General features: G+C 52.5%; 1 protein-coding gene across 2 annotated transcripts in view; it reads right to left on the bottom strand.

The window, feature by feature from the left end:
* AKT2 (AKT serine/threonine kinase 2) overlaps nt 1-15824 on the bottom strand; it is a 52342-nt gene that overhangs the window by 20658 nt on the left and 15860 nt on the right. For both annotated transcript variants that reach the window (XM_032612439.1, XM_032612438.1), the window contains 3 exons: nt 11978-12107; nt 2863-2991; nt 1264-1375 (listed from right to left, as the gene is read on the bottom strand). In XM_032612439.1, the coding sequence (XP_032468330.1) occupies nt 1264-1375; nt 2863-2991; nt 11978-12023 (287 nt within the window). In that variant the 5' untranslated portion in view covers nt 12024-12107. The remainder of the gene's footprint in view (nt 1-1263; nt 1376-2862; nt 2992-11977; nt 12108-15824) is intronic.

The following is a 15824-nucleotide window of genomic DNA, read 5'->3' as shown; positions in this document are numbered from 1 at the left end:
GAGGATCAGCTGAATCCTCACCCCACAGACAAGCTAAAGGAATCTTTCTCAAAGTGAAGCCAAAGGGACAAAGTGAGGGAAAAATAGTTGCCGCTCATTACAAAGATCTAAGCTCTCTTATAAAGAGCTTTCAGAAATGAATAAGCAAAAGACCAAGTACCCAAAAGAAAAACAGACAAAGGATATGAACAGACAGTTCAGAAAGGGAAACTCACATGGCCCCTGAACACACGAAAGGACACTCAAACTCACCAAACGTTTGGTAAAAATCCAAGCGTTTGAAAACACAAGGCTGCGAGGACACTCTTAGACATGGCCTAAAAGAAGCATTTCTCAAAATTACAAATGCATGTTCCCCTGTGACCCAGCAATCCCACATCTAAGAATTCATCTTACAGATTTAACTATAAGTATGTCGAACAAGGTAAGCACAAGGTACTGCTTATCTAATTATAATTATCTCATTATTCTAATGAGCCCAAAAGGCTGAAGCAACCCCCGTCACCATGAATAAAGAACTGCTAAACAAACTCGGGGACACAGACGTGCAGCTGTTAAAAAAAAATGCAGCAGCAGCAACTCTATATATACTGAAGTGGAGAGAGTCCCCAACATGCATTAAATAAAAAGCAAGTTCAGAACCGTTTGGGTACAATGTCACCTTTGGTGTAAAAAGAAAAAACAAGGGGAGCAGGGCACCGGAGTCCCATCTGAGTGAGCTTGTCTGCGTTCACGGTGAGGAAGCTCTTGCAGGATACGTAAGAACAGCGGTTAACTTGCGGGTCAGGGATGGTGGGGTGTTACGGGGCTGCAGTGAGAGCGAAGCTTTCACTAGACACCTCCTTCTGCTGTTTGATTTCTCAACTAGGTGAATGTGTACCTCTTCTGATTATTAAACTGATCTTTTAAAGAACTGAGTTTCTAGACCACCTGCCTCGAAATTAATGGAGATGCTCATTAAAAATGCAGCTCCCTGACCCTCTGCAGATCTCTAGACAATCAGAGGCCCGAAGTGGCCCAGAGCGCCTCACTGTTAACAAGCCCCCCCACCCTGCGATTCCAATGCAGCCCCCAGTCTGAGGACACAGGGCGGTGTGGACGGGAGTCTGTGGGCTGAGAAGCCCTGCACGTCCTAGCTGGCAAAAGGGCTGAGATGGGAAACTCCTAAGGAGGGGCTCAGGGCAATCTATCCATCTGCACCCCTTCTCCTCACACAGAGCCTGGCTGCTCTCAAAGGGCCGCCACACGGAGGCCCAGACTTGCCTCTCATCCGGAGAGTCTACATGGAAGGTCCTCTCGATGACTGTGGTCCACTGCAGGCAGCGTATGACGAAGGTGTTGGGCCGCGGTCTCTCGGTCTTCATCAGCTGGCATTCTGCAGAAGAGGGATGTGAGCAGGGAGGGTAAAGGGACAGCCCTGCCAGTCTGCACCCCACATTCCCCAAGCCACCTCCTGTGTGCCAGCCCCATGACACTTTAGTGACCGAGACAGCCCTGGCCTTGCCCCGCAGGGCTCAAGGTCCAGTGTGTGTATGTGGAAGGGAGACAGCCCTTCCAGTGATGGCTCAGTGGTCAGGGCTGTGACCAGGGTGGGGAGCCTAAGAGGCAGCCAACCCAGCCCAGGGGCTCAGGAGGCTTTCCCTGAGGAAGGGGCATCTCTGCATTGAGCTCTGAAGGCAGAAGGGTGCGTCGTATACAGAAGCCTAGAGGTGAGAGAGGGCCCAGCTTACTTAGGGAAGAGCAAATTCCGTGTGAGGCGGGGAGAAGTGAGAGACAGGCTGGAGAGGTGAGCAGAGGCCAGCCTGCGGGGCTCAGGGGGCATGGCGAGGAATCTGGACTTTGTCTTGAGGGCAGCAGGCAGCCGTGGAAGGCTTTAAATAGGGAAGGGACATGAACAGATTTAGACGGATCCCTCTGGCTGCCATGCAGAGGGTGAGAGAGAATGGAGGCCGGGAGCCCAGGAGGCTGGGGCTACACCGGAGTGTGGCAGGGGAGGGGAGGGAAAGACAGGTAGATGGGCCACAGAGGAGGTACAGAGAGGCATCTGGGATGACACCCTGGCCTCTGGCCTGAGGATGAGGGGGCAATAGGGCCCTCCCAGAGAAGGAGATGGGGAACAGAAGGTTGGGGAGGGAGAGGAGACCCAAAGGCCAGTTTGGGACACGTTGGGTATCCCACGGTGGGCATCCCAGGGAGAAACACGCAGGAAGCTCCTTGGCGCAGGAGGGAGAGTTCAGGGGAGAGTTCAGGAGGGAAGCCAGGGCTGGGGACAGCCACGTGGGGGTCACGAGCACACAGGAAAGCCACCAGGACAAGGCTTTAAGCAGGACAGAGAGGGGCGTGGGGGCTGGATTGCAGAGCGACCAGGTGGGGTGGCCTCGAGAGGCGAGGCTGGGGAAGAGGCTAGAGCAGGGAGCTAGTGGGGAGGGGACAGTGGCCTGGGCTACGAGGTGGCGGTGGAGGTATCTTTGAAATGTTCTAAGGAGGTGGGACAAGGATGTGGTAACCAATCAGGTCAGTGGGGAAGGAAGGTGGCAGCGGGCTGAGGGCAGGTTCTGTGAGGCCCAGGCAAGGGCTTTGCACCGGCCAAGCTTTCACTGGTCAGTGTCTGGCAGGAAGGCACCACTCCGGGTACCACAGAGGGGACAGAAGGCCGGAAAATGCCCCAGCTTCTCTCTGCTTCCCGCTCTCCACTGCTGACCAATACACCCCCCAGGCCCAGTAACACGGCGGTGGAGCAGGGAAAGGGTGCGAAACAGATCTGAGGGCAAAGAGGCCCCAGACAGGCCCACAGCCCAAGAATGATCGAGCCCCACGTGTCCCCCACACCTGCCAGCCGTCCTCTGAGCCCCTGAGACGCACCTGCAACAGAGAAGTTGTTTAAGGGGGGCAGGGTCTGGTCGGGGGCCTCGGGCCGCTCCTTATATCCAATGAAGGAGCCGTCGCTCTTCAGCAGGAAGTACCGGGGCCGCCAGGTCTTGATGTATTCACCTGTACGAAGGCAGGGCGGGAGGGAGAGAGGTCAGGGCAGCCAGCCCAGTGTGGCAGTGCCTCACAAGGGGCACCACGCTGGGAGGAGGATGGACAAGAGGGTGGGCAGGAGGGTGCTTCTCCTGGGGAAACCCTCGAGGTGGCCCCTGCTAGTGCAGGCTGGGCACTGGGCTGGGCTCAGTGATCCAGAGGTCATGCCTGGCAGGAAGGCGCCTGCCGCAGCGCCTCAGGGCACCAGCTGCCTCAGCGTGTGTCCAGCAGTGAGCCATCCTTGCCAGCGCGTGGCCCAGTCCCAGGGGAGGCCCAGGCTTCCAAACACACATGCCCTGTGGCCCTGTAAGGCCAAATCCCATGGGCGGGTATTCACCAGTACAGCTGTGCAGGTGGATCAAATGTCAAAACACTGTGCCAGGCGGGGTATAACTGTTGCTGTGCCCTCCAAATGCTCCTTGACCCCTTCCATTTTTTCTAACCATGAATATCCAGGCACCCTGTACACACACACGCAGGTGCACACTATAAGGACCCACTCCTCAGAGGGCTGCTAAGGACTAAAGTAAGATGGTGAAACATATATCCACACAAAAAACATAAATGTCCACAGCAACACTATTCATTATAGTGAAGGGTGGAGGGACTTGCCTGGTGGTCCAGTGGTAAAGAATCCACCTTATAATGCAGGGGACGCGGGCTCGATCCCTGGTTGGGGAACTAAGATCCCACATGCCGCGGGGCAACTAAGCCCACATGCCACAACTACTGAGCTCGAGCGTCTCAACTAGAGAGCCTGCGTGTCGCAAACTACAGAGCCCACGCGTCCTGGAGCCCATGCACCACAACTAGAGAAGAGAAAACCCGCACGCCACAACTAGAGAGAAGCCCAGCACCGCATCGCAAGAGCCCATGTGCTGCAACAAAAGATCCCACATGCCTCAACAAAGATCTGGCGTGCTGCAGTTGCAGCTAAGACCCGATGCAGCCAAAAATAATAAATAAATAAATAAATCATAACTCTTAAAAAACAAAGAGTGGAAACTCAAAAGTTCATCAACTAATGAATGGATAAACAAAACATGACATATCCGTATGATGGAATATTAATATTAGTCATAAAAAAAAATGAAACGTTGGGAATTCCCTGGTGGTCCAGTGGTTAGGACTCCGTACTTCCAGTGCAGGGAGCACGGGTTCGACCCCTGATTGGGGAACTAAGATCCCTCGTGTCGTGCAATGCGGCCAAAAGAAAAAAAAAAAAAAAAAGGAAATGAAGTATTAATACATGCTACAAGGTTGATGAATCATACCTTACGCTAAGTGAAAGAAGCCTGTCACGAAGGATCACAAATTATATGATTTCATTTACATAAAATGTCCAGAATGGGGAAACTTACAGATATGAAAAGTTGATTAGTGGTTGCCTATGGCTGAGGAGGGGGCGAGTCTGGGGGGAGATTGGAGGGTGATGGCCAAGGGGGAGTCCTTTTCAGGGTAGTGAGAATGTTCTGAAATCGATTGTGGTGATGGGTGCACAGCTCTAAATACCCTGAAAGCCACTGAACTGTACACTTTAAATGGCTGAATTGTATGGTATGTGAATTATATCTCAAGTTGCTAAAAAAAAAAATGAGATTTCGAATATAAAGCAAACATAAAGCACTCAGCCTAGCTAGGGCCCAGCACACCAATAAATCAATAAATACTCTTTATCATCAGTCCACTGGGCAAGCAAAGAGTGTGCCAGGCCCTTCACTCACATAGCACATGGAGAGGCAGCATGGCAGGGTGCGCGCCAATAAGTCACCTCACTTCTCTATGTCTTTGTTTCCTCTTACGAGGATATCCATTAATTAATGATAATGATCAGATAGTGCTATACAGCACTACTTTGTGCCTGCCAAGCACTGTCCTAAGTATCTTATAGGTTTTAACTTGTTAAATTCTTTCAAATGTAGATACTAAATGATTCCATGTATGTAAGGTTCAGAAACTAGCAAAACCCCAAATTCAACAGCACAATAAAAGGACTATATACCATGACCAAGTGGGTTTTATCCCAGGACTGCCAGGGTGGTTCAAATACATGAAAATCAATCAATGCAGTATATATCATGAAGGGTAAAAAACACAAGGTCATCCAGATTGACACAGAAAAGGCATCTGACAAAATCCAACACTCTTTCATGATAAAAATACTCAGTAAGCTAGGAAGAGAAGGGAATTTCTTCCACAGGATAAAGGACATCTGTGAAAAACCCACAAGTTAACAACATACTCAATGGTGAAAGGATGAAAACTTTCCCCTAAGATCAGGAACGAGACAAAGATGTCCACTTTCACCACTGCTATGAAACACTGTAATGGAAGTTTTAACCAGAGAAAAAGAAAAAGATAAAAAGTATCCAACTTGAAAAGGAATAAGTAAAAGTATCTCATTTGCAGATAACATGATCTTATATACAGAAAATCACAAATAATCCACAAAACAATTACTAGCGCTAACAAATTCAGCCAAAGCAACACACAGAAACAAATTGTTTCTATACACCAGCAATGAATAATCCAAAAAGGAAATTAAGAAAACAATTCCATTTATAACATCACAAGGAGGCAAAGATTTATACACTAAAAACTACAAACACTGCTGAAAGAAATTAAAGACCTAAATAAATTCAAAGATCCTGTGTTCATGGATTGGAAGACCTGATATTAAGATTACAATACTATCCAAAGCCATCTACAGATTCAACACATTCCCTGTCAAAATTCCAATAGCCTTTTTGGCTGTTGAGGAAGAGTCAACCCTCAAATTTACATGGAATTCAAATTCATGTGGCAAGGGGTTCCAAACAGCCAAAGCAATGTTGAAAAAGAAGAACAGGGCTTCCCTGGTGGCACAGTGGTTGGGAGTCCGCCTGCCAATGCGGGGGACGCGGGTTCATTCCCCAGTCCGGGAGGATCCTGCGTGCAGCGGAGCGGCTGGGCCCGTGAGCCATGGCCACTGAGCCTGTGCGTCCGGAGCCTGTGCTCCGCAACAGGAGAGGCCACAACAGTGAGAGGCCCGCGTATCACAAAAAATAATAATAATAAAATAAAAGAACTCATACTTCCTGATTTCAAAACTTACTACAAAGCTGCAATAATCAAATCAGTGTGGTATAAAGATAAACATATAGACCAATGGAGTAGAACTGAGAGTCAAAAAATAAACCTACATACTTATGGGCAACTGATTTTCAACAACAATACCAAGACCATTCCAGGGGGGAAGACCAGTCTCTTCAACAAATGATGCCGGGACAACTGGATACCCACATGCAAAAGAACAGAGTTGGAACCCTATACCATATACCATATAAAAAAATTAACTCAAAGTGGATCTACCTAAATATAAGAGCTAAAACTATAAAACTCTTAGAAAAATACACTGGGGTAAATCTTCCTGACACTGGACTTGGCAACAGATGCTTAGATATGACAACAAAGGAAAAAATAGATCAAGTGGACTCACTGAAATAAAAAACTTTTGTGCAAAGGATGTTATCAAGAAAATAAAAAGATAACCAAACAGAATGGGTGAAAATATTTGCAAATCATATACCTGATAAGAGTCTAGTATCCAGAATATATAAAGAACTCTTATAACTAAGAAACAAAAACACAGTCTGATTAAAAAATGGGTGAAGGGGGGGAAGGGTAAGCTGGGATGAAGTGAGAGAGTAGCATTGACATATATACGCTATGAAATATATAATAGATAGCTAGTAGGAAGCAGCTGCATAGCACAGGAAGATCAGCTCAGTGCTTTGTGTCCACCTAGAGGGGTGGGATAGGGAGGGTGGGAGGCAGGTGCAAGAGGGAGGGGATATATGTATACATATAGCTGATTCACTTTGTTTTACAGCAGAAACTAACACAACATTGTAAAACGGTTATACTCCAATAAAGATGTTAAAAAAAAAAAATTAAAGAGCAAAAAAACTTGATAGACTTGATTGTATAAAACTATGAACTATATGCCAAAAATCAGTATTGACACTTTTGAAGACTTAAAATCTTAAAATACATACATAACATAATCAATACAACAAGATACAAATAGGCATAAAAATAATTTACCCAAATCTTAAAAGAAAAAAAAGGGTGAAGGACTTAAACAGACATCTCACCAAAGATATACAAATGGCCAACAAGCATATAAAAAGATGCTCAACATCATCAGTCATTAGGGAAATGCAAATCAAAACGAGATACCACTTAATACCCACCAGGATGGCTTTTATTTAAACAAAAACAAAAAAACTAAAAGAAAAAGAACAGGTGTGGGTGAGGATGTGGAGAAATGGAAACCCTGTGCACTGCTGGTGGGAATGTAAAGTGGTGCAACCCTGTGGAAGCTTGGCGCTTCCTCAAAAAGTTAAATACAGAATATACTGTACATTACACATACAGAATGTATGACCCAGGTTTTATACATTTCTTACCCACATTATCTAACTATATACAATAGATTATAAATAATATAATCTAATAGATATATATGTCCCAGCAATTCCACTCCTAGGTGTATACCCCCCCAAAATTGAAAACAAGTACTCAAATCCTTGTATACAAATGTTCATAGCAGCACTATTCACAATAGCCAAAAGGCAGAAATACCTTAGATGTCCATCAACAGACATACGGATAAAGGAAATGTGGTATATTCATACAATGGAATATTGTTTGGCTATAAAAGGGAAAGAAGGGGCTTCCCTGGTGGCGCAGTGGTTAAGAATCTGCCTGCCAATGCAGGGGACACGGGTTCGAGCCCCGGTCCAGGAAGATCCCACATGCCATGGAGCACCTAAGCCCATGTGCCACGACTACTGAGCCTGCGCTCTAGAGCCTGCGAGCCACAACTACTGAAACCTCATGCCACAACTACTGAAGCCCGCGTGCCTAGAGCCCGTGCTCCCCAACAAGAGAAGCCACCGCAATGAGAATCCCGCGCACTGCAACAAAGAGTAGCCCCCGCTCACCGCAACTAGAGAAAGCCTGTGAGCAGCAACAAAGACCCAACACAGCCAAAAATAAATAAATAAATTTAAAAAGAAAAAAAAAAGGAATGAAGTACTGATACGTGCTACAGCATGGATGAACCTCAAAAACATTATGCTGGGGGCTTCCCTGGTGGCGCAGTGGTTGAGAATCTGCCTGCCAATGCAGGGGACACGGGTTCGAGCCCTGGTCCGGGAAGATCCCACATGCCACGGAGCAACGAAGCCTGTGCGCCACAACTACTGAGCCTGCGCTCTAGAGCCCGTGAGCCACAACTACTGAGCTCGCGTGCCGCAACTACTGAAGCCCGCGCGCCTAGAGCCCGTGCTCCACAACAAGAGAAGCCACCGCAGTGAGAAACCCGTGCACCGCAACGAAGAGTAGCCCCCGCTCGCCGCAAATCGAGAAAGCCCGTGAGCAGCAGCGAAGACCCAATACGGCCAAAAATAAAAAAATAAATAAATTTATTTTTTTAAAAAAAGTTATGCTAAGTGAAAGAAACCAGACTTTTGTGGCCACATATTGTATGATTCATTTATATGAAATGTCCAAAATAAGTAAATCCATAAAAATGGAAAACAAATTGGTGGCTGCCAGGGGTTGGGAGGAGGGGGAATGAGAACTGACTACTTAACAAGTACAGGGCTTTCTTTCAGGCAGATGAAAATGTTTGGGAACTAGACAGAGGTAGTGGTTACACAACACTGTGAATGTACTAAAGGCCACTGAATTGTGCACTTTAAAACAGTTAATTCCGTGTTATGTAAATTTTACCTCAATTTTAGAAAGAAAAACAAAACTAGAAAAATTCATCTACTCTATTGGAGGTTGGGAGAGTGGTTACTGCTAGGGAGAGGCACAGGGGCTTCTGGGGACGGACTGACTCTATTTCCTGCCCTGGACACAGGTTTGGGGGTAAGCTTATAATCCAGGCACTTACCTGTGGTGCTTTATATATCGATAACAAGCTAAGAAAAAAAAGAAACCTCGAAGGAACAATATCCTCACGACAATCCCATTTTACAAGTGAGGAAACTGAGGCACAAGGAGGTCTCATTACCTGCCTGAGGCTCACAGCTGTTGACTGGGAGAGCTGGGATTGGAACCCAGGTTTGCTCTGTCCAGAGTCCACGTTCTTGACCACTACGCTGTCTGCCTCTAAATTGGCAGACGGGGCCTGGCCTGGTGGGGCCTGGGAGAGAGCATGCTGAGGCTGTGTCAGAAAGGACACCCGCACATGGCACAAGGGACCCATTCCTTGAGTGGACCTTGCTGAGCAAGAGGCAGCATGTGAGCCAGGAGCTGTCTCAGGAGTTGGAGCCTGAACCTCAGCACCACCACCTCCTTGCTGAGACCTCAGGCAAGTCAGTCTTCCTGCCGACCTTCAGCTTCCTAGTCTGCGAGACGGTGCCCACCTGATGGGGCAGTAATGGAAATGCAACAAAACTGGGTCTGCCTAGAGCAGAGCCCCAGGCCCGGCAGAGTGGGCACACAGTAAGCCGGAGCTGCTGTTATTTCAACCACCAGGGGTGGGGTAGGGTGGGGCAGCGGGGGTGTCCAAACAGCTGCAGGGCCCACTTTGCCTTACCCACCTCTGCCAGCTGCTGCTCAGAATGACAGGCACTGGAGAGACCCAGGAGTGACACGCACGCATGTGTGTAGCTATGGTACAAACCCAAGGCAGGTGGTCATCTCAGCAGCTTGTCTGGGTCCATGCAGGTAAGTGGAGACACTGAAGGTCTAGGAGGGGCTGAGATCCACTTAATGCCATCAGCATTAATGCCAGAGACAAAGCCCTGCCCCGGCCACAGTTCTCGGGCCACCTTCAGGGCTCTGCCAACCCAGCCTAGCGAGCCACGAGCCACGGGCCACGGAAACTCAGGAGCCTGAGACCCTGGCACACCCTAACACACTCGCACTATCCACACACACAATCCCAAACGTTCATTCAACAGTTACCGAGTGCCTACTGCATGCCAAGCACTTTTCTAGGGCACTGGGGACATCTCAGTGAACAAGCCAGATAAAATCCCTGCCCTCATGAAGCTGACAATCTCAGAGGCCTGGGTTGTTGACCCATTTCACAGATGTGAAACCAAGGTTCAGAGAGATGACACAGCTTACCCAGTCACACTGAGAGGAAGTGGCAGAGCCAGGGTTGACACCTGCCGAGGTTCAGAAAGCTCCATCAACAGCCCCAAACTCAGGGCCCAATCTGGGTGGGTAGGCCAAGGTGTCTTGAGTACCACCCTGCCTGGAAAGGGCAGCAGGAAAGGATTCTCCCCCGCTCAGTGTGATGGGGGAGGCCTGGCCTGGGGAGCCACCTCCGTCCCTCATCACTGCTCCCTGTCTGCGGGCTGGGACAGGGCAGGATGGGCGGGCACCTCTCCCAGTTTCTACAGGGCCAGCCCCACCAGCCTCCTCGCCCCCTTTAAACACGCCTGGCCCACTCCCCTCTGTGGACTCACGGGCTGTCCCCTTCGCCCTTGCCCCAGTTAACTGTGGGGCTCACTCCCCCGCGTCCCTTCAGATCTTTATTCAAACCCCCCTTCTCAGTGAGGTCCTCACTGACCACCCCATTTGGGACAGCCCCCCTCACACCCCTCCTCCTGCTCACACCTGTCTACTCAGGTGCCATGGGCTCTCCCCGCCAATGTAAGACATCAACAAAAGGATGGGGACTTTTGGCTCATCTGGTTCACTGCTGTGTCTCCAGCACCTAGAACAGTGCCTGGAACACAGGAGCTGCTCAACAGATGTCTGCTGAGTGAATGAAAGCGCACAGAGCGGCTACCCCCAGGCCTGGCGTCCCCCTCCACAGGGGAAGGTCTGCGGAAGCCAGGACAGTCTGCCTCCTTCGCTCCTGGGCGCCTGGACAAGCTGACTCTCAGCACGTGCCTCTTCCTAGCTGCCCCTGCACACGGCAGCGTGGGCGTTAAGTGTGCTGGTTCTGGGGCAGGGGCCTGGGGCCTAAGGGTCTAGTCTCTTAGTCTCTTCCCTGTAAATGACTGCATTTCTCAGCTGCCCACCAGCACAAGCAGACCGGGTCATGCGCCGGCTCACAACATCCTGGGCTTCTGAACGCCTGGAGAGTTAAAGCCCTTTCCATGGAGTCGAGGGCCGACGGTCTGATGCTGCATCACCGCTCTGCCCACCTCCTCCAGCTCGCCCTCGCTCGCTCTGCGCCAGCCACACTGGTCACCTCTCCGGTCCAGACACAGTCCCACCTTTGTCCTTGCTGTCTCATTCCCTGCAACACCCTTGCCTGTCTATCCGTGTGGCTCGCTCCCTCACCTCCTCCAGGCCTCTGTTCACTGTCCCCTCCTCAGAGCCGCTTCCACTGAACCCCATCTTTCTCCAGCCCGTTCTCCCTCACAGCTCCTATTTTTCACAACAGCACTTACCACCTGACATTATGTCTGTTTATGTTTATTGTTTGTGCCCCCCCGCAATGGATTGCAAACTCCATGAGGGCACCACAGTGTCCTCGGAGCCTGGGGTGGCCAGCCCGGCATACCACACACTTCGTGAGTATTTGCTAAATGAATAAATGCTGAATATCATCTCACTGTGTTACTTCAGTTAAGTGACTGACCCCCTCTGAGCCTCAGTTTCTTCATTTATAAAATGGGGGTACAAACAGGATCACTAATGCAGAGGCAGAACTTGAGGCGTGGCCTGGAGGCTCATACAGGAGGTCCAGCTAGGCCTGGAGGCTCAGGTCCAGGCACAGCCACAGTCCCCCTGTCCAGACTACTTTCAAAGATCCCATGAAATGGGCTGGTAAGGAGCTACTGGCCAGGGGCAGGGAGGGAGGCAGACAGGGCTTGGAATGCTGGCTCCTCAGGTGGTAAAGACCCTGTACCTCTGCCTCTCAGGGCACAGCTGCCAGGAGAGCCAGGGCGGAAAGGGGAGACACGCAATCCCGTGGGCAAAAGCAGCCCCTTACCGCGCTTGTGGAGCCAGCCTTCTTTGACGACAGACACCTCGTTCATGGTGGCAGCGTGACAGGCTGTCACCTAGCTCGGGACAGCTCAGGGCAGCAGGACATACAGGAGGTGCGGTGGACAGAGCACAGTCTGCAAGACAAGAGAGGAGCCTGTCAGAGTGGGAGGGGGATTGGGCCTCAGTGCCTTCCCTCGGGACAGCCCTCCTCTGAGGCCCCTCGGGCTGCTCTGACAGGGTGGAGCCAGGGCGGGTGGGGCGAGCCCTGCCCTGGGGCCCAGGCTGAGGGGGAAGAGGTGGCCATGTCCCCAGGGAGCCCAGTCTTCGGGGGGAAAGGACGCGAGCTTGCCCTCAGAGCCCACTCTGGAAGGAGCACAGCTCCCTGGCCTGTGCCCAGACACTCAGGACACCCGTGCTGAGCAGAGGCAGCCCCTCCACCCGCCGTCACTCCTGGCGGGGCGGGGTGGGGCGGGAGGCAGGCGAGGAGCTGCAGCTCCGCCCCCTGCATCACTCCCATGCCCCAGCGCTGAGGTCACCTGGGCTGAATCAGACAGCCCTGGGCACCTGAGGGAGTGCTCAAAGCCACCAGTACCTGCCTGCCAGCCCCAAACACACATGCACACGCACACACGCACACACTCCCTCTCTCGCTAGCTCTCACTCACTCACTCTCTCCTTTCCAAACCAAGGAGCCACCAACCTGCCACCTTTAGCAAACCGAGTACCCCACCCCACCCCGGCACCAGGCCACCTCATATCACTCCCACAGCCTCAGTTCCCTCCTTGTCCCCTTGTCCCCACCAGATGACAGAGGAAAGGAAGGGCTCAGTGCTCCGGATCTTCAACAAGAAAGGAACCTACTGCGTGTACACTTATCTGGGGCCCAGGAGCCAGTCCTGGGGGCTTGACCGAGGCCCTGGTCCCCTCCCAGAGACCTCTGCTTCTGTCCTCAGGGACCAGCAGCCAACAGACTGACGGACGCCGAGGCCGCTGCTTCGTCTCAGGTTCCCGGGGCAGAGGGGAGAAATGGGGGAAGGCAGCCACCAGCTGGGCCCCTACCTGGAGCCACAGGCCTGGACAGGGGCCATGGAGCTCAAGGCGCCTTTCGCCTTTCCTGGCCTGGGGTTATTTGCGGACAGCAGGTCAGGAGCTACGGTGGCCCCCAGAGAAGGGGCAGCTGGCTCTGGGGACACCGTGGGCATCAGCTTTCTCTCGTGCCCCAGGGGAGCTGGTGGGTTGGACACACTACTGCCTGGCATGTGACGGTGGCAGGCTGCCCGGGCCCCAGGCAGAGGGAAGGGAGGTAAGTGGGAGGAAGCCGGAGGAAGACAAGATGGACAGTGACAGGGAAGTAAACAGCGGGGGAGAAATCACGTTCTGGACTCTGAGCTGCAAAGACAGGGTCCAGCAGGGGCTCCGTCCCCCAGCAGGTATGGCTGGCACCTCCGGGGCTCACACCCACAGACTGAACACACCCAGGACCGCCAGATCTTTGCTCCCAAACATCCACCAATCTGTGCTTCAGTCTTAATGGGACCAGGGTTTCCACCCCAGCCTCCCTACAACACGGCTCAGGTCCAACGCTGTCCTCTCCCACGAGGACTCACCCCACCTCTTCCCCAGCCTCCCATCCTCCCACCTGTCTCCCTCAGCACCTAGAGGGACCCTCAAATCTGACCCGTGGCTTCCCCGGGGCCTCGGGAAAGAGCCAGGCTCCTCAGCTTGGGATTCCAGGCCCCTCAGGCCCTGGCCTCTGCTGCTTCCCACCCCTGCTCCGCCCGTTGTCCTCTCTGCCCTGTCCACCGGCTTCCCGATCCTCTCGTGCCCCGCCTCCCCTCCCCACCTCCCCTCCCACCCTGGCTTTCTCCCTGGGTTCCCAGCCTGTGCTCTCAACCCCTGTACTCCATCCTAAATCTGACCCTGTCCCTCTCTGTTCAAAACCCTTCCATGGCTCCCCAGTGTGCTCAGAACACAGAACAAGGTCCTTTCCACCACAAGAAGGCCCGGCATAAGCAGAAAGGCACCTAGAAAGCTCTCAAGAAAGGCTAATGACCGTGACAATGATTACCACACCAGCCACGACCCTCCTCCCCGACCCTCACTCTCTGCCAGGCTTCTGGCACTCAGGTCCTCCCTCTGGCCTCCATCCCCAACACCTTCTGTGAGTTCCCCCTCTTCCTTAAGGTCTCAGCTGAACCAATGCCTCCTCCAAGGAAGCCTTCCTGACCTCAGAGGCTGGACTGGGTCCTCTGAATGCACCTCCTGGTCAACTCTCCCCACACCTCTAAACACTAATTCAGCGCACCAGCCCGGTGTCTGGCTCTCTGTTGAATGCACGATGAACGAACCCAAGTCTCCCCAAAAGATCCCCAGCCCGGGACCGGACACAGCCTCAGAAACAATTCCAGAATCTATTCACGCCACCAATCTTTTTCTGAGCATGTCCTAAGCTCCAGACTCTGTCCTGGGTTCCAGAGACAGAGAGTCACTAAGACACAGCCCCTGCCTTCAGGAAGCTCACATTCCAGTGGGGGAGGCAGACAGTACACAGGTCACAACGTCAGGTGGCAGCAAAGAAAAATGAACAGGGGAAAGGAGGGCAGGGAATGGGTGCTGTGTTAGCCACGCTGTATGAGGGACAGGTGAGCCAAGGTGTAGGGAGCAAATTTCAGGCCGGGGGAAGAGCCAGTGCAAAGCCCCTGAGGAAGCTTGGGAAAGAGCTTGGGGAATGTGGCTGGCACAGGGTAAGGAGCCGGGGCAGGGAGCACACTTGGGGCCTGGAGGCAGGCGTGGTGGGGAGTTAGGGAATTCCTCTCCAACACGGGGGCCAACATTGCACCTGCCCCTGGTACGAGCTCAGCTCAGAATAGGGCTGGGTTCCCAAACAGGGCTGGGATGGAGAACCCAGAGCCCAAAGGAAGGGTGGATGTGTAAAGGACAGGGGCCTCGTGTCCAATCTCAGCTCTCCCTCCCCTCCCCTCCCCGCCCTCCCCAGCCCAGCAACTTCACCTCTCAGAGCCTCCGTGATTCAGCAGCACCAGGGCTGTCAGCAGCATGAAAGCACCCACTGTGTGCAGAGGCTCGGCCCACTGCCTGGCCCCCAGTGAACACCCAAACACGTGGCTGATCAGAGAGAGGTGAAGGCAGCCGGGTGTGGCCGAGAGTGGTCAGGGTTGCAGAGTCCAGGGGCCAATGCCAGCTGGGTGGCCTTGAGCGTGAGGGCGCTCCTCCAGAGCCTCTCCTGATCACTCCCAACCACCCCACCAGAGGGCCATGACCATGCCCAGGGCAGGGCAGAGGCTGAGAGAGGGGAACTGTTTACTTTGGGTCTCCCAGCTGAGGAGTGGTGGAGGCCCTGGCTGCTGCTCGGCACACCAGAGCCACTTTTTACATTCTCACTGCGGCGACTAAAAAGCCAGCAAGCAGCAGCTCGGGCGAGGGTGGGGGAGGAACTGAAAGATCCCCTGCATCCTGCCTGGATGCTGCCCATCCTCCCACTGAGGGTGGCACGTCAGCTGAGGTATCCGTGACGCAGTCCTGCAGTGACGAAACACCATCACCACAGCCAAGAAGATGGCCTGCTCCCTGGGGAGCTCCCGATGGAGGACACCCAGACCTGCCTCTGGAAGCCAGGCATCAGCACAGCAGGGGAGTGTCTGCATGGCCCCACCCCACCCACTGCTCCGTAGGGTGTCTGGGCTTCAATCGCTGAGGGTCTGGGCAGGAGCTACAGCTGTCAGTTAGAGGTGAGCCACCTGGGAGGCAAGGTGAAAAGAGCAAGGGCACCTCAAAGGAGAGGACACTCACACAATGAAGGAACGCACACAATTTCATTAGTTATGGGGAAATGC

Source organism: Phocoena sinus, chromosome 19 (genome assembly GCF_008692025.1).
Source record: "Phocoena sinus isolate mPhoSin1 chromosome 19, mPhoSin1.pri, whole genome shotgun sequence".
Taxonomy (NCBI): Eukaryota; Metazoa; Chordata; class Mammalia; order Artiodactyla; family Phocoenidae; genus Phocoena; species Phocoena sinus.
This window is presented reverse-complemented; position numbering and strand designations above follow the sequence as displayed.